The following is a 19,566-nucleotide window of genomic DNA, read 5'->3' on the forward strand; positions in this document are numbered from 1 at the left end:
TATTGTACAATCATTACACATATTTTATTAACTTTATCACTATTTTGTATCTTTGATGATTATCTTAATGGAATGTTTTCTTAATTTTTTTTCCGAGTTGCTTCCAGAATTTTGTACATCTTGTCTTATTGTACTGATGCAGATATCATTATCTTGTTCTTGATCTTAAGTAGAAGGCATTTAGTCTTAAACCATATGTTGTATGATGTTAGCTATAGGCCTTATGTAGGTAGCCTTAATAAATTGAACAAGATTCTTAGTTTGCTGAGTTGTTTCTATTTTATCATGAATGAGTGTTGAAATTTGTCCGATATTCCTATTGTCTCTGTTAAGATGGCCATATGCTGTTTTTTCTTTTTTTTAGTCTGTTAGTGTAGTGAATCACATTGGTTTTGACTATTAAACCAACTTTCCATTGCTGGAATAATTCTCAGTTGGTCATGTTTTCTTTATTCAATATTTTTTCTGGATTTAATTTGCTCAAATTTTTTTTTTTATATTTTTTAGCCTCACCTGAGACCTTTTTTTTTAAATTGCTTTTTTTAGAGAGAGAAACATGGATGTGAGAGTCAAACACTGATCAATTGCCTTCTGTATAGTGGGACCAGGGATCATCTGTGCCCTTACTGGGGCTTGAAACTGCAGCCTAGGTATGTGCCCTGACCGGGAATCAAACCTGCAACCCTTTGGTTACAAGATGCCTCTCCAACCAACTTAGCCATACTGGCAAATTTGGTAAAATATTTTTAAGGATTTTTACATCTGTGGCCAAGAAGGAATATTGAAGTGTAGTTTTCTTTTTTGTAGTGCCTTTACTTGGTTTTGGTATCAGGATAATGATGATCATAAAATGAGTTAAGAATCGTTCCCTCCTCTTTTACTCTATGAAGGGATTCATATAGTGTTGGTATGTTTTTGAACTGCAGATACATTTTAGAATTGACCATTGAAGCCATCTGGGTCTCTGGTTTTCTTTGTGAGAAGGCTTTTAACTCAAATTCAGTTTAACAGCTATAAAGGGGTTCAACTTTTTCTCTTTTATCTCGAGTCAGTTTTAGTAGGATCTATCTTTCAAGAAACTCATCCATTTCATGTAAGTTATACCACTGATTTTCACATATTTAGAAAACCTTTTTATTTTTCTTTGAGGTTTTTGGTTTTATTGGTTTATCTTTGTCTACTTTCTGTTTTGTTATTTTTCCTCTCCTTACTTTGGGTTTAATTTATTTTGGGGGGCTTTTTAAGGTGGGAATAGGTATTTGTGTTTTGGACTTCCTTTTGCAAACTAGCATTTTCTTCAAAACGTTGTTTAGTCTGCATTCTGTAAATTCTGGTAGGTTCTGTTTTCACTCTATTCAAAATATTTTCTGATTTCTGGTCATTTCCTCTGTTACTTGTAGATAATTAGAATTGTCTTGTTTCATTTCCAAATACATCGCTATTTCCAAATATCTTTCTAGTTTAATTCCATTGTAAAAAGAGAATATATTCTGTATATTTCAAACCTTTTAAGTTTACCAAGAGTTTTTAAAGACTGTATTTCTGGGGGAGGGAGATGAGGGAGAAAGAGAGGGAGAGAAACATCTAATGGTTGCCTCTTGTACATGCCCTGACTGGGAATTGAACCAGTGACCTTTTGCCTTGCGGGATGACGCCAAAGCAGCTGAGACATAGAGGTCAGGGCTGTTGAGAAGTGTTTTTTGTTTTGTTTTGGGTAAGATTGATTGATTGATAGATTGATTTAGAGGGGAAGAGAGGGAGAAAAGTATCAATGTGTGGTTGCTTCTGTCCAGAGTTTTTTTGAGGCTCAGGGTAATGTCTGTCTCTGTCATTGTTCCTTGGGAACTGGAAAAGAATATTCTGCTCTTTGAGGGCATGTTAATTAATAGTGTTTATACTTTCTGTAACGTTACTGATTTTTTTGGTCTATTTTTTCTGTCAGTTACTGTGAGAGAAATGTTAAAATCTGTTATGGGTGTCTTATTTTCCTTTCAGTTCTCTGAGTGTATAAAAGGCTTCTGGGACCCAGTTCTCTGTACATGTATGTAGTTTTTCCTTATACATCCACATATCCATACAAGTCTGGGACATCAGTTGGGTGTCCTATCATTTTACTCAATTCCATCACTGTCCACCCAGTGATGGCTCCAGATTCCACAGGTTAAGGCTCAGTCCTACAATACTGCTCCTCTGTCTCCCCTTCAGATGCCAGTTGCAACTCCAGGTTTTTAACTGGGGTTCTAGATGTTCAACTGGCTTTAGGTTGAAGGTTTTGAGGACCTCTTCTTTGGGTTTGATTAATTTACTAGACTAACTCACATCTCAAAGAAATATTTTACTTAGTAGATCACTGGTTTTTATAAAGGAGCTAACTCAGGAACAGCAGATGGAAGAGACACGTAGGTCAAGGTACAAGAGAAGGGACGAGGATCTTCCTGTGCCCTCTCTAGGGTGCGCCACTCTCCCTGGATCTCCACGTGTTTGTGTTCAACAACCTGGAAGCTCTCGTAACCCTGCCCTTTTGGCTTTTTATGGAGACTTTATTATAATACATAGGCATGATTGATTGAATCAGTGACCATTGGTGATTGATTCAACGTACTGTCCCTTGTGCTCTACTTTTAAATAATGTAATGTTTCTCTCATAGTGTAAGAACTTGGTGGTCTCACATTTGTGCTGCTGTAAAGGTTTTACTTTTACAACTTCTATATCATACAGTGCATTGTTACCATGTTTGTGTTAAATAGTTGTTTTTAAAGACCTTCAAAAATGAGTTTAGTGTCTTATATGTACCTGGAAAAAACATTTTGCCTTAAATGTTTGAAAGATATTTTTGTTGGGTATAAAATTAGACAGGTTGAGTTTTAAATAACCTTTTGGATATATGGATTCTAAGCTTAGAAGAGAGGTGAGGCATTCAGTGTTGGTGGAAAGTCCTAAGGAGTCCTAGCCAGGCTGCTGCTTGGCTCTTAGTGGATGCTGACTAGCAGGGGGTGATATATGATGGATGGTATCATTTATAAAGAACTGATTAACACTGTAAAGGTCACTGGGGTAAGGGAACAAACCCCTGGTTTCGAAGTCCTCCCTGAAATTCATATAACCCTTTGTCCTCATTTATAAAACAATTATAACATCAATTATTTTAAAAACTCACAATAATGATCCAAAGTATCATTATACTCTTTTTAGAACCTTGCAAGAAACATAATTTTAGTTCAGGTGGAATAGAATTTTTTAAGTGTATTTTAAAAATGTAGGCAGGAAAGAATATATAAGGCAATAAAAGATAGGAATGAATCATGGTAAGAATTTCTTCTGTCTTTAATATATGTTTGATATTTAAAGTGCCCTAATAGAATTAAATTAACCGGTTCTGGAAAATTGCAGTTAACTGCTATAAGTTTCAATTATTGGCAACATAAGAATTGAAGATACTGATAATACTGATATACTAATAAACTTTTTTAGACCTTGAATTTGCATAGAGTAAGAGATACTTTTCAGAGTTTGAAAGCTAGCCAGCCAGACTAAAATGGTTTTTCAGAGTATTCAGTAACTTCTTAGGGGTATATGTATATAAGTATATACAGGAATGGGCAAAAGTAGGTTAATAATAAATAATACAGTAATATAAAAATAAACTCTATTCCACGTACTCACAACCATAAACCTGCCTTTGCCCATGCGTGTATTTAAATGTTAATTGTATTGTACAGTTATTGTCAGTACTAGATTAATAGAATATAGGATGCATTGTACTCAATTTTATCACTGAACTTTAGAACTCAATTTACATTACTTTAAAATTCCTGGACTTTTAAAAAAGATCTTCATGGTTTTTACTTCATGTTAGATCTATTATACTTAGAATTGTGACCATTTTAGAGTTAGAACTACTCCTGGTTCCATTAGTAATCAAATGGTGTGGTCTTCTACCAGGTACATACCTCCCTGGGCTTAGTTATCAAGATGTATTCATTGTAAGCATTGGTCCAGGACGATATTTTCCTACAGCATTTTTCTTCTTAAATTTCACATAGAACCCTGGTATAAAAAATAGGTTGTTGGTTTTATATATTTTTTATAAATTAGGAGTTCAGAGAAAATTATATTAACTTAGAATCTATCCATGAGATAAGATGTCCCATAAAAAGAAAAATTTGAATTGGCTGTATGATGCTGGACCCACTTCCCTATTACTATTTTTCTTACTTTATTTGCACAGCATGTAGAAAATTATGTTTCAGTGGAAGTATAAATGTTAACAGGTATTTACTATTTTTTCTTAACAGCTTTGCAGTCTAAGGAAACTCTTCAATTACATAGAGATGGCAGGAGAAACTTTTCTGAGCACTGATAGTCTAGTGTTAAAATTTTGTATATAATATTTATGCTATTAAAAATATTGAAAATAATTTTTAATCAAATGTCTGCATAAGTCTTAAGAGTCAGAGATAAAACTTTGGCCTGTTTGATTCAAGAGCTCTTTCCTATTGTGTACTTTTTAAATAAAACATAATTTTTAGATGTAGATACATTAGTTTCTGGCTTCTCTGTTTTGTGACTCAGTGTTTAAGTTTAATTTTGTAAAGAAATTTGTGCTTATTTTGTAACTAATTTTTTTTTCCTCTTCCAGGGAAATGAGGCAAGTTATCCTTTGGAAATGTGCTCACACTGTAAGTCAAATATTCTTTTTATCAAGAATTTCTTTCATATTCACATATTTTTATATATGTATGTATATCATACAGTTCTGTATGTCTGTATAGCAAAGTTATTTAGCCCATAATTAATTTAAAATGTCTAGTGAATTTGATCTATAGTCTTAAGTAATCCAAATAAATATTTTTATGAACTTTTATTATTAGTATCTGCAGCATGCTCTAGTTACAGATCAAGTCTCAGTTGCTTAAACTGATAGTTATCTTCTTTTTACATAAAATAAATTAGAAGGCAAGTAGAATATCTAGCTATTGCAAAAATGTTTCTGGGGAGAATGAGGAAGTATGGGTGGGCTAGTTATTTCTAACTGTTGGAGAATGTAAAAGCAGAACATGACAGTCTTATTCTTGATTTGAAGATCAGTCAGAGGACAAAGGAGCTTAATAAAAATCACAAGGTTTTGTGTGTGGAAGGGCAGTGACCAGGGAGAGTAAGATCCTGAAAATTGGAATGGGGACATTTGGTAAATTAGATGTCATCAGGAGGTCCCAGAATTCCCAAATCATTCTAAACCTTTCTTGACCTTTTTATCCCTATTTGATGGAACTTGTTCTGCTTACTTTGCAACAGAGTGCTGCTTCCCTTTTTTCCTCATTAAAAACACCTTCCTTGTTGCTCACTATGTTTCATTAGTTTGCTTTCTTTTCCCAAAAAGCACTTGTCAATTTCTTTCATTCTCATCATCGACACCTGTGCTTGCTTATGAGCTCTGGGTAGGATGATCTTGTATAATAAATTCTTTTTTTAAAATTTAACAAGTGATAATTTATTTAAAAGGTTGACTTAAGCATCTGCAGTGGTGACTTCACCCTTGATTTCTGGCTCAGTATTGATAGAAGTCACCTGCTTAACAATCTCTAACAACTTTAGAAGTACTGTACAAGTCAGTGAGTTGTTTGTGGATCCTCATCTGAAGCTGATCTCAAGTCTTAGAATTTTCCTCACTGGTGTTTTACTTGTATGGCATGTTAGTCTTGGTAGGCATCTAAACTGGTCTTTTCACTTTAAGATTCTTTTCCTTTGCGCTTCTGATCAAGTCTCCACACACCTTCTCCCAAGACTATGTTGCAGCTGGTTAGAGTAATTCTAAATTGGTTAATCTCCACCTCTGGTTCCATGGGTGTCTCCAGTATCTTTAAAAGCCATGGCTCAGGCACGGCTTCCTGGCATACTTAGACCTCCACAACAGTGAACAGTGGTGAGTCTGGAGCAGGAGCAGGTGGAATGGAGGCCTGCTGGAGCTGAAACCTTGTCTTCCTCAAAGAGTTATATCAAGTTCTTTACTTAACTGACTTCATTCTTTCAACTGTCCGCCTAAATGTCACCTCTTTGGAGATGTACTCTCTCCTCTCTTAGAATCCCTCTGTCATAGGTCGTACTCTGGTTTTTTTTCCTTGCAGCAGCTACCATAAGTTGATATTCCTTGTTTATGAATCCATTTAATATATTTTGTAACTTTTAAAGTTTTTTAAAATGGTGATACTCTATGATCAGTTACCCACAATTCTGCCATCCCAGCTACTACTTACATTTTAAAGTTTCTTCTCAGGCTTTCCTTTATGAATTCCTTACTAATTATGATCATATGTAGGTGTATGTTTCTATTTTAACATGAAGATAAAATGTTGCATCTGGCATATTGTTACTTACCAAAATCAAACCTAATTATGACTCTGTAGACCAGGGATTGGTAAACTACTGCCTATTGGCAGTTTTGTTAAAGTTTTATTGGAACACAGTTATGCCCATTTGTTTACATACGGCTGTTATTTTATGCTACAGTGCCAGAGTTGAGTAATTGCAACAGAGACTAGATGGCCTGTGAAGCCTAAAATGTTTACTCTATGGCCTCTTACAGAACGAGTTTGGCCTCTTACAGAACAAGCTTGCTAGAACTCTGTAATAGATTGTAGTGGTCTTCTGGATTTGAAAACTGTCACTTCTGCCAGTGCCTAACCTACCTGAAATATGGTTAATACACAGTTGTTACAGGCTAGTCCTCTGGGTGTTATCTAGATCTAGAATTCTTGTCCCTGGCCAAGTTAATGTGTTGGTATTATGGTTTCTTGAGAATTGAAAGGGTCTGCTCATAATTGTACCTTGCCACTTATTATTCATTTTGAGCATGTGATAGTTACCATATTTTGCTGTGTATAATGTTCACTTTTTTGCCCAAATTTTTAAGGGAAAAATAAGGATATGCCTTATACATGGGTATAATAGTTCTGTGTGTAATGCTCACAAAGAAGAGGATACACATTATACATGGGAGTGCTGCGAAACACAGTATTCTTCCAGTTGCTAGTGGGTGAGAAGGTGTTTGGAAGCCTAAATAGCTAGGCTTCAGGATGCAAATGCAGTTGAGATAGGGTGTTGAGAGTATCTTTTGTTTATTGATCAAGGAACAGAAGTCCTAAGGGGACAGTACTTTCCAGGTTCTAATCTTCTCCCCCTCCTTTTACCTGGTTGCAAAGGAAAACATCTGAGGGCAAAAAGGCAGAAATGGATGTTAACATCTGCACATCGAGATGGCAAAAGCCAAGTTTTTAAAAAAATGTGTGGTATTTGAAATAAATGCCATACACTGTTAAAGCTGTTTCTTTCAGTTCTATCCTCAGAACTTAGGTCTTTCTTATGACTATACCTGTGCTTTGATGAATCTTAAACCTTGTCAGGAAAGGTTTGTGCTTGTCATTGAGTGTTCAGCCTGCAATGAATCTGACTTCTGTTACCCAGTATATATCTTTTTTTTCTGTTCACTACTTGATTCACTAGAATACAATGTACTTTTATCATATTTTACACATGATTTAGATTAATTTCTCCAAAATGAACTTGTCCACATTAAAATCACTTTTTCCCCCCAATCAAACATTCTAGTAATTTTTTTCCCCCATTTACAAACCTCCATTGTTGGAAGAGCTTACTGTTACCTGTAAAGAGCCACCATAATATATAAGAATGTTAAAACCAATCCTTGAGGTACTTTAATATTTATACTTCCCTGTTCAGGCTAAATCCTGTCCTGTCTTCTCATCCCTTTAAGACCCAGCTCAATTCTGTGTTCTCAGTGAGGCCTTTTGCCTTTCAGTAGTCCCCCCAGCTCTTCAAGTAGTAACTTTTGTTCTTTCAGTATTTAATTGTATTACTTTTTAAAAAGGTAATTAGATTCTAAATCGTATGCTGTAAGGTATTGTCTTTAGTTCTGTGACACACAGGTAAGCACCCACAAGGTGCTTAAGCTCTAGCTACTGGGAAAAAGAGAAATTCATAAATTGTTATAATGGAACTAAACAATTAAGGTAAATAAAAACATAAGAAATGCTTCATGGTGGGACTGGCTTGAAATGGTTTTTTGAAAGCTATGTTAGGTTTCAGTCCTGATGAATTCTTTCACCTCTCTGGTCATTTGTCCCTTTCACTCCCCTTAAATTGCATCAAGATTTTCAGCATTCTGTTCAGACACCTTGCATAGTCATTTCTAATACCCAGCTTAAACTCAATGATTTCTCTCCTAACTCTTAAGAAAACTGAGAACATTTTATTTTTATTTTTTAAAGATTCTGTTTATTTTTGGGGGGGGCGGGGGAAGAGAGGGAGATAAACATCAGTGCATAGTTGCGTCACATGTGCCCCTACTGGGGACCTGCGCAATCCAGGCACATGCCCTGACTGGGAATCAGAACTGGTGACCCTTTGGTTCACAGGCCAGCACTCAATCCACTGAGCCACACCAGCCAGGGGAAGAAACTGAGACCATTTTAAATGTTATCATAATTACCTCCTTACTGCCAGCCCCACTCCCTACCTTCCACCTTCTCTGCCATGCACAGAAACTTTCCTAATCACATACTCATGCGTAACTAACTCCTTCCCTTCAGTGTCAGAGTTTCGGTTATACCTCCCTTACTCTGCGTCAGCCTCTTTGCTTGTGGTTTTGATCTCATCACCTCTCATCTCCCGGACCATATTTTTTGTTAGGGTCTGTTTCTCTGCTCCATCTCTTTTTGATTTGCAGACATAATAAACTGCTCCTTGATCCTGATCATTCATGCATCTCCCAATTTTTCTTCACTCTTTTTCATATATGAGCTCCTCAAAAGAAGAGTATAATATAGTTATCTCCATTTCATTATTTCTGTTAATTTTGTGGCCTTCTGAAATCTGGCTTTCATTCCTTACTACTCTGCTGAAACTGTAGTTACTATTAAGTTCATCCTCATTTTATTGACACATTGTTTAATTTCCAATTCTGATGGATTTTAAAAAAATGTAAAATCATTTGTGGCATTTGGGGAAATTTGAGGATTGGTTATTTAAAATCAAGTAATTTAGGTATAATGTTACTGTGTTTTTTAAGAGTATGTTTTAGAGACAGATAATAAATTCTGAACACTTACAAGGAAATGATTTGTAAGTGCATTGGTTGGCATCAAGTAGATGGGCTAAGTATCTCTTGACTGAATAAGCTAGTAAGAGTTCACAGCTGGAGTAGCTGTGTTGGATAGACAACTAGCTGGATAATTGTAAAGGCTATATCTTTAGGAAAACTCAGTAGTTAACCATCACCACACTTATTTTTATAAATAATAACAACATATGTGCCAGACACTATTCTATTTTACATATATCAATCAACCTTTTAAATCTTCATGATAGCCTCATGAGAGAGGTATTATTGCTTTACCCATTGTACAGATGAGAATCTGAGGCAGAGAGATCTTCGGTAACTGGCCTAAGGTCACACAGCAGCAGGTAAAGTAACAAAGCCATGATTTGATCTCAGGGAGTCATGCTTCCAGATTCATGTTTTTTTAATCCCAATCCTGTACAGCCTCTCTGTTAAATCTTACAGGATTAATGTTATGTTTGTCTACACATGAATGATTTTAGGCAAACTGGACCTATCTAAAACACAGGTATGCCCTGATTTTTTTCCCTTCAATTCAGTGTTCACTTTTTTCTGTGTTAAATTATCCTAGGTCATTGTGACTTTGTTTCTATCTGTTGGCTAACCTGTCTGGGCTGTAATGGAAATGTATACGCTGTTGGGGTGATTTGCTCAAAGCTGAGACCTTATTTGTGACTTGGCATGATAAGTTGGAAAAGTGACTGTGGGAGATACTACTTTAGATAGTTTTGAGCGGCAGACTAGATTGGGGCACAGTTGAAAAGTATTAGTCGAACATCAGATTCAACCTTTTTACTATTGATAAAACCAGTATAATTCTGAACAGATTTGGTAAAATTAAATATAGGGCCTATTTGTAGACTGAATATAGATGAAAGACTAATAATAGTCTTTTCCCTAAAAAGATTTCTCCGTTTTCTTTCATTAGAAGGTGACCCAAGAAGAGCTTTGGTAGACCTTTAAAGAGTGTTTTCTTTTGCATAATGAACTACCTGTAGAAATCTTGAAGACATCTTTAGCCATAAGGACACTGCTCTAGTTTTTAAATAAACAGACCAGTTCATGTTCAAGCAGTTTTGTTTTTGGTTTGGATATTTACATATGACTTGAAAGTGTAGAGATAGTAACTTTGTGCTGTTAATTTCTGCTCTCAATCATATTATCTCATGTTTATATTCTTAGACTAGGGTTTTTCTTTGTTGTGAAAACAAAACTTTTTCAGAGAAAAGTGAATCTGAAGTTAATTTGATTTCCTCCTTTACATCTGCATTTCTTAATGTTTCCTTTCTTAAGTGGACTGGATTAACTCCAGTTCTTAATGTGTGTTCTAAAAAGTAATTTCTGGTTTTACTCCCAAACCTTTATTCAGAATTTCAGAAGTCTTTGGAGGAAGGCTTTTTTAATATTAATAAAATACAGTTCGAATGTGAACAGGTAAAAATGTTCTTAAACATTTTATTCCTAAGATGCCATTTATTATGAAGAAGTTTTGTCATTAAATTTGAAATTGCCATGTGCGTTTGTTACTTTAGATTAAAAATCTCCATAAATGTATCACATAGTTCATGCTTCTTAAACAATCTACCAGCCATGACTTATCATTTACTTCGTAATTTAATGATCGTGAATTACAGTATTATCTCATTTGCTGAGAGTTACTTCTGTTTTGCTTTCTTTCAGTAAAGCTTTAGAGCTGTAATGAAGAGGCATGAAAGGTTTTCTAAACTATTAGGAGTGAATTTGAACACCTAAACTTTGAGTTATTACCTTGTGCTGCTGTTACAGTACCTGTTTTTAAGTACCTGGATTGTCTCCTGTAGTCTAAATATTTCAGGTTTTTAGGTAAAGTAGTCTTAAGAAAAGTAAAGTGCTAGCTTTTTTTATTCATACTGTCAAATTTTAATATTATGACAGCATTTACTGAGTGGTCATTTCAACAGTAAAGTCCATGATGTAGTAATTTGTTAGTCTGTCACAAATTTGAAAAATTTTGAGTCTGTGATGTAGAAGTCAGTTTTTATAGCTGGTAAAAAAACCTAGCTAATAACCATTTTGCAAAACTATAAATTCTAGGATCTCCCTTATAATGTTAGAGCAAAAGATACGAAAAATTACCTAAGAAAAGAAGGACTTGGTAACAAATACAGGGAATAGCCTCTGTTCCAAAAGAAATTTCAGGAAATGCATTAGGTGGAATGGAAGCACAAATAATCAGTGAAGTAATGGGTGAGAATTTCCCTCTCCAGGAAAATCAAATCTTTTGATTGGAAAAGCATTCTGATAGTCAAGAAGGTTAGATGAAAAAGACCTCTATTTATTAAGTCTCGACCTATTTTATAATTTTACAACTCTAAGAGTAAAAAGAAAACCTTTACACAGTGGGAGGAAAGCTGCTTAAAAGGACTGGAGTGTGCTGGCATTAGATTTCTTAACAGCAGCAATAGTAGAAAGTAGTTAGGCAATTCATTCAGAAATCCAAGCCCCTACATCCAGAAGTTTTACCAACCAAATGTTTATTCAGGTGTGAGATCAAATTTAAGACAACTTCGGAAATGTAAGGACTTGGGAAATTTACCTTTTATAACTCCTTGAATATTTACCTCGAAAACTAAAAAGAAGATAAAAATGGAATGAGATCCAAGAGCTAAATCTCTTAAGACACCACTAAAGATCCCAGGATAATAGTTATGGCATGAAAATGGTTCAGAAGTCCAATTGTTTATCAAGAATGTCTTCAAGAAGAAAGTAAAAGCCATTATATAAATTTCTGTGTGCTGGAATTTCTTGATGTGTTAATAGAAGCAAATCAGTAAGAAAGAAAAGGCAGGGACTGTTGGGGGATACAGTATGATATTCTTGGAGATAAAAACCAGATTGCGCTCTGGAGCAGCTGTAAATAAGTCTGGAATAATTGATGCTGAAAGTAAAAGAAGACTCTTGAATATGCATTCTTTTTTGAGAATACCATATTTTTTTTAGAGATGGGGATGAGTGATACAAAGCTAAAAGAAAAGTGTTGTTAACATCTTTAAATGCAACATTACATAGGATAAGGTTGGGGTTGAATTTGACTTGTTAAAAACAATGGAACAAGTCATTGAGAACCATGTCTTTTAAATAAGATGTGTTGCTTAACCTACACAATATACTTAGGTTTTCTAAAAAATAAGAGGCTGAATTTTAAGATATGTTATTAATAACATTGAGAAAGCTTAAAGATGTATTTTTATGATCTTTATATAATAGATTGGAAGACTTGATACTGTTAAGGTATCAGTTGTATTCAGATTGGTCAAGACAATGTCATTCATATTGCCACCAGGCTTTTTGTAGAAATTACCTGTTAATTTCATGTGGAAATGCACATGTCTTAGAAGAACCAGAACAATTTTGAAAAAGTGCTCCCTGATTTAAACATCTACTATAAAACCCAGAACTGTAATATTGACATGATAGACAGATCAGTGGAAAAGAGGAACAGAGTAGAGGATATTGACCCTATTATTGAATATACATATTGATGTGCCTATGTCAATATTTTGTAATATACTTTAAAATTCTCTCATAATATTTATTGGTAGGGTGTCTTTGCTTTGTCAAACTGCTTCGCAGAATATAAATATTAAACTGCTAGGCTCTACAGAAGATAGTTACCAAATTGCGGGGTTTTTTGGACTGCTTATGAAGGTTTTATTTGTGACCTGTCTCTACTGCTCCCCCTGGTGGTTTTAATTTCTTATTTGGGGGTAACATGTAAATACAGTATTGTGTGTGGTAAGTTAAATCTTACAAAAGACTTTAAAACTTTTAAGTTAGTCTTTATGTTAAAAAACTACACGGTAGCATCTTTTAACACTATAAAGCTTTGTGCTTGTGGTCATTACAAGAGTTACTTAATACATGTTTCTGCATAGGTAATTTTGTTGTGTCTGGTGACTCTTTCCAAGATACCTTTAAGATACATATTTTGAAATCCTTTCTTAGAGTAATCTTTCCTAATAGTTCATTCTGTTGTACAGTTCTAAGTACACTGCCATACCAAAGAGATTGGAGGATCTGTTTAGAACTATTATAAGTAGTCAGAAAGAGGCTGGAATGTATTGTGGTGCCAGAAATGAAGTGCTCAAAATGGGGATTGTTGAAAGGTCACGTGGGAACCAACTTAAACATCAAAACTGGAACAATTTGACTAACAAATAATGAAATCATTGGACTTTAACCAATAGAATAAAATAATATCCATAAATCCATGCTGATATTAATAATCAAATACATAATAAATGGGGGAAAGGAACAGTTTTTTTTATTAAAGGAGCATTCCAATTAATGTAGAAGGAAAGAAAAAAAAAAGAAAGTCATTATTAGGAAAATTCCATAATAATAAAACCTCGCAGACAAGATCTACCAGTGGATGCTAAAATTAGGCCAGAGTTTTAGGAGAAATAAGATATTTGCATAGTTTAAAGTATCCCCTCCACCTGATTTTTTTTTTTTTTTTTTAATACAGAGGATAAGATAGTAGATTTTATAGTGGAGAAATCTGCCAGATACCATGTTTGCCAGGTGGTAAAAATTAACATCACTAATAAAAAGACATTGATATCATGAACCCCTTAATATCATGCACTGAGAAAGACATGCTCTTTCTATGGTATTCTTGCCCCAAATGCCCAAATTCATTCTAATCTGAGAAAACATAAGCAAGTTCAAACTGAGGGATGTTCTACATGAAACTGGATCAGAAGTTTCCAGGTCATAAAAGGCAAGGGAATAATTAAGAGCTTTCATAAATTGGAGGACAGTAAGGAGAAATTAGAGAAAAGTTGGAAAAATAATAGTGTTCTCAAATATCCTTCACACAGCTTCCTCTAATGTTAACTAACATCTTACGGAATCATAGTGCAAATGTCAAAATCATGAAAATAACATCAGTGCTATTAAACTGCATATTTTAGTGAGAAAAATAAAAGCTGATAAAATTTAAAAATTTTTCTTTTACAGGATTCTAAACAGGATTCCCCATTACATTTAGTTTCTTTCAAGATGTTATTATTGATAGGATTTGAAAAGACTTGCTATATTTTGTTTTTGCTGTTAAGTCATTAATAGATTAATAGGTAATAAAGTATTTACGAAGTGGATATTAAAAGAATTTCCTGAAGGAGCAGCAGTAGTCTTGTTGCTGTTTACTACTACACAGTTACTGGAATTGGCTAAAATTTGAGGAAAGTTTATTTTTCTACTATTCTGCTTATTTTCCTTTTGATTCTGAGAAACCTCAAAATCACCTAAAAGAACTTAGAAATTGCTTTTACCTTTTTTTAATCCTCACCTGAGGATATGTGTACCGATTTAAGAGAGAAACATTTGATTGGTTGTCTGCCATACGAGGAAGTTCTGTACAGCCAGGGATGAAACCGACAGCCTTTTGATGTGTTGGACGGTGCTTCAACTAACTGAGCCACCTGCCAGGGCAGTCGTTTTTACTTTTAACTCTTAATGGTGAAATAGCAGCTTGTTGTGAACTTAGTAATAACAGTGCCTTAAGAGCCAGAGACTAGATCTTTGCTCTTTTGGAATCTCTTAAATTCCTTTTTCTCACTGAGAAAAATATATATGTAATAAACAGAGATCGTTTCTTAATCTGAGACTGTAATGAATGAATATGCAACCTTTTATCTCTTAATATTATATTGCTCCAGTATAACTGTGTTCCAGTTTAAAATATTAAAATTTACTGTAGCAACATGAGCTCTCTAAAAGCAGATTCTTAATATCACTTGTAAAAATGAGTAACCATCTAGACACCATATTTATCTCTGAGTACCATATTTTGCTGTGTATATTGAACACATTTTTGCCTAAATTTTTGAAGGAAAAAATAAGGATGCGCATTATACATGGGTGGTACATGAAATTCCTTGTAGCTGTTCTTGTGTTTTGTAATTACTTGTTACGTAAAATTTCTTGTATGTTCAAAAATAAATGCTAAAATTCCTTTATAATTAAAAAACAAGTATCTAAATATAAATAATTGAGTTAAAAAACTAAAACAAAAGATATTTTTCCTGAAAGTTTGGGCCGAAAAATACAGGTGCACGTTATAGACAGGAGTGCATTATAGTCAGCAGAATATGGTATGGCATAGCGGGTAAGGTGCCAGCAATTTAATTTGGTGTTTTCTGTGGAAGGAATTAATCAGTTTCTTATTACTAACTATATTTCATGAACTCAGACTAAAAGATCTAAGTTTTTAAATCTCTTGCTTACATTTCAGATTATATATACACATATATACAGATTGTTACAAAAGTAGGTTTACAGTTGTGAGTACTTGAAACACAGTTTATTCTTGGTATTATATTCCATATGAACAACTGTAAACCTACTTTTTACCCCCACCTCGTATATTTATGATTTTATGAGATTCTTTATTTTGCCACTTTGTATAATTTAAGTTGAATATGTTAGTATTTTCAACTATTAAAAAAGTTCTCCGAAGGTATCCTCACAGAAAGTAGAATAATAACATGTGTTTCAACTTGGAAGAACGTATGAAAAAGAGTATGTGAGTCACAAGGTGAGTCAGGAGGGTGAGGTTGTTTTTTTTTGTTGTTTTTGGTTTTTCTTGTCCATCTGTTTTAAAGGAGTATGATCCCAAGCAGTAAGAGAAATCTTTGATGGAATTTGTTCTTTAATACTTAACTTGTACTAATTGAAGATCTGAAACATTTAATGATACTGCCAAGGTGGAGTTGCTATGTCTTAGAGATCAGCGTTTAATTTGTAGGAGTTGGTAAATGCTGGTATTTGAAGACTTGAGACCTGTTTCATACTTTAGGACATACTTAAATCTTTAACACATCTAGTCTGCGGTGCTGACAATTGGGAGTGCTAAGTCACTGTTGCAATCCTAAAAGAGGAATTTTTATATTTTGTTTTTGAAACCTAGCTTTCTTAGAGCTTGGCTTTTAAAAATACTCATTTTAATTATTTAAGTACAGGCTCCTTCATTGCTCAGCTAGCCCCAACTAGATAATAAGTACTGAGTAATCTAGTGTGTCTTACTCATCATCATTGTAATCTAAGCAGGAAGGAAGGGACAAAAAGGAGAAATAAATGAGTGGTTGGAGAATAGACACTGCCTTCTCTCAAACTACACTGACTTCTTAAGAAAGCTCTAGGTGAGTTTTGACTGCATGGGGTATGTGAGAATGGTGATGAATAGAAGATTAGATGGAGCTTGGTTCCCTCCAAGTCATACTTCAGGGGCTTTTTAAAAAGCCAGTTATTGTCAAGTTATCATCACTGGCAGATTGCTTTGCCTTGAGGAGGGTTTAAACTACTCATCCAGAACAAGTATCAACAAGTTCATTGTATTTCATAAGATATTTAAAGCAGAAGGAAGTGAATAGGTTTTAAATACTGCTTTTTAAGGGCTTTTGCCAGAGTGTGTTCACAATACTTACAACAACGGGATACACAGTTAATAACACCTCCCCCTTTATTTTAATCAGAAAAACTAATAGGGGTTTCATAAATGGATTGTTAAGGTAAGGAAGGACCTTCCAGCAGAGGATTTATTAAGGAAATGGAGGCATAAAATTTACGCTCTTGAAGAATTATGCCAAGAGCATTGTAACTAAGGTAAAGGTAATGGGAGGGGAGAGAGATGGAAATTTAAATTAAGGCTAAACCTTATCCAGGGCTTAAGACTTTTTACCCTGTAAGCACAAGAGCTAGCAATTTGGCTGAATATAACTTTTAGAAAGATTACTATTTGACAGGGCAAAAAAAGGTGGATTGAGCCAAGTATATTTATTTGATGATTCATTTTTATTGTTGATACTCTTTAATATTTACTCATTCATGAAGACTAGAATGCTGTCTTCTGGATTAGTGAGGTTTTTCAGGTAATTGAAACATAATCCTTTAAGCACTTCAGTTTCAATTTTGTAATGAAACTTTCTAAATTGTTATTCATGTCCCCTCCTCAGTAAATGGAATCTCACAGATAGTGTCCATAAATACGGCACTGCATTTCTGCCTTTCCTCTTTTCCATTAATGATATACTCCAGCTATTAAATGAAATGACTGATTAATCTGCGTGCTGTTTGTGGCGACACTGTCGTTTTTCCTTTTCCACTTGTAATCTACTTTAGTCATTCGTTATGTTCAATTTCCTCATCACCTTTTGTGGTCTGTGGTTTTAAACTAAGGCAAACTAAAGATTGCTAGAAAAAAAATAGTAAACTCTTCCTTGGTATGTACCTAAAATCAAGACAAGCATGGAGAAATAGCTCTCAGGGTGTTTCTGTGAACTTTGAGAAACTGTTCTGAAAGGTTTGCTGATTGGTGTCTGGTTAGATAAGTAGTTTTACTTTAAATACTGATGGTGCTTTGATCAGTAAGTTTAAAACATTTATTGAACACTTCTTATGCTTGTGTGCAATTTACACAACATTGTTGAAAAAGTCATGGACTCTGCCTTGAGGTGGGGGAGACCTGTAAATAAGTCGAAAGCATGTGTAGGATTTATTTTTCATATTTTTAAAATGATATTAATATCAAATAAATATCATTTTTCATATTTATTAAGGATTTAATTTATTAAGGTTGTTTATTCCAAGAGTAAGAGTATGTAATTTTATCATGGAAAATGGAAAAATAAGGTTTATTTGAATAATTTCGCTATTATCCATTTATTCCATTAAATAAAGAATATTCTTTAGTAAAAGGATAAAATGCTCTATGTAGTTAATGTGTTTGTGGAGTATGTATTTGAAGTTTTGATTGGATTATTATATCTGTACTTTGCTGTTTGAAGCAGGGTTTAGGTGAATCTTTAAAATAAAGAATGTGAAGGCATTTATGCTATAATACAGTATATGTATTTCTGAATAACCTCGCATGCTGCAGAGTCATGTCTGGGAAAAATACGAATAAGGGAGAGCACTCCTTATGCAGCTTTGTAACAGTACTAATAAAAACCAGTTTGACCTTTAAAATACTAACACAAATTACCTCTGATAATTTGTATTAAGTCCATAGCCGTCTACTTATTAGCCTTAAACTGGGGCTTGTGCTTCCTATTTTGAGATACAGTTTCTTGAGAGCATTTGCTTCAGCAGAAATGAGTTTTGTAAAAATTAAATAAGGAACCAGGATACAGTCACCTTTGTTAATTGCTTTTTTTCAGAATGGGGGGACATTTGGTGAGAAGTGGAAGATGAGAAGTTGTCTTTGCAGCTTGCTCATTTGCAGCCTTAGTTTTCACCAGATGATAATGTTGAAAAGCCTCGGGGTTCTTGAAGCCACTAAACATGCTGTTATTTCTCTAACGAGAGATACTTGTTAATTTTCTTTTTTTTCTTAAGGTTTTCATATTTTATTAAGACTTTCTTTTTAACTTGAGAAAACTTGTCCCTGGTCCCTTTATAACATTGCAGGGAAAACCCTAGGAGAATAAGCCCTGGCCAGTGTGTGTGGCTCAGTTGGAGTATGTCCTGTGGACCTGAAGTCATGGATTCAGTTCCTGGTCCGGGCACATACCCAGGTGGTGGGTTTTGTCACCAGTTGGGGCATGTGCTGAGGAGGCAGCTGATCTGTGTTTCTCTCTCTGGTCAATGTTGCTCTCTTTCCCTCCCTTCCTCTCTCTCTAAAAGTAGTGAAAAAAATGTCCTCAGGTGAGGATTAAAAAAACCCCCCACAAACCAACCCTATGAACCAGTGATATTTCTGTGCTATACCGACCTCACTCCTCCTCTTTACCAACTGCTATGAAATAAATTCATGTTGGAGCAGCATCTTGTAGTTATACAGTGTGTGCTTGAGTAGTGCAGATAAAATTACAATTGTTATTTTACTTTAACATAATAATTTTAGGTTTTAAAAATACATACTTTACCTTTTAAGTTCTTATAATGAAGATGCCATATATATTCGAACTTCCAAAATAGTTTCAATCTCAGTCTCTAATACTGTGGACCATAATACATGTGAACACAGTACGTAACACATGATGTAGAAGAGGACCCTTACCCCATCATCTTAGCACCCTGGTCTTGGACTTCTAACCTTCAGAACTGTAAGAAATAAATTTCTGTTATTTATAATAGCCCCTCCCCCCAAATCATAGTACATGACCAGAATACTCATAGGCAGTGTAACATTTGACTTTTTAAAAATTGGTGATTGTATTTAGTTTTCTGTATATTTATATTATTTCTATTAAGCTGTGATCAAAATTATTTATATGAATTAGTCTGATTTTTTTAAAGGAATGAAAATAATAATGTAATTTAGAACAAAGTAAGGGAACTTTTTCAAGAATGCATTATGGTAAGAGACCTGATACTGAATTTTGATAGATGAGTAATTGAAACATTTTTAAGTTTAGTTTTGTGAGTTGTGGGCTGCTTTGTTGTT

General features: G+C 34.3%; 1 protein-coding gene and 1 pseudogene across 1 annotated transcript in view; one reads left to right on the forward strand and one right to left on the reverse strand.

The window, feature by feature from the left end:
• PPP3R1 (protein phosphatase 3 regulatory subunit B, alpha) overlaps nucleotides 1–19,566 on the forward strand; it is a 55,963-nt gene that overhangs the window by 26,472 nt on the left and 9,925 nt on the right. Inside the window, exon 2 of the mRNA XM_054586870.1 lies at nucleotides 4,641–4,680. Coding sequence (XP_054442845.1) covers nucleotides 4,641–4,680 — 40 coding nt within the window. The remainder of the gene's footprint in view (nucleotides 1–4,640; nucleotides 4,681–19,566) is intronic.
• Nucleotides 5,510–5,872, reverse strand: LOC129081331 (40S ribosomal protein S20-like; annotated as a pseudogene).

Source organism: Pteronotus mesoamericanus, unplaced genomic scaffold (genome assembly GCF_021234165.1).
Source record: "Pteronotus mesoamericanus isolate MK-2021 breed Mesoamerican mustached bat unplaced genomic scaffold, CSHL_Meso_final contig_98, whole genome shotgun sequence".
NCBI lineage: Eukaryota > Metazoa > Chordata > Mammalia > Chiroptera > Mormoopidae > Pteronotus > Pteronotus mesoamericanus.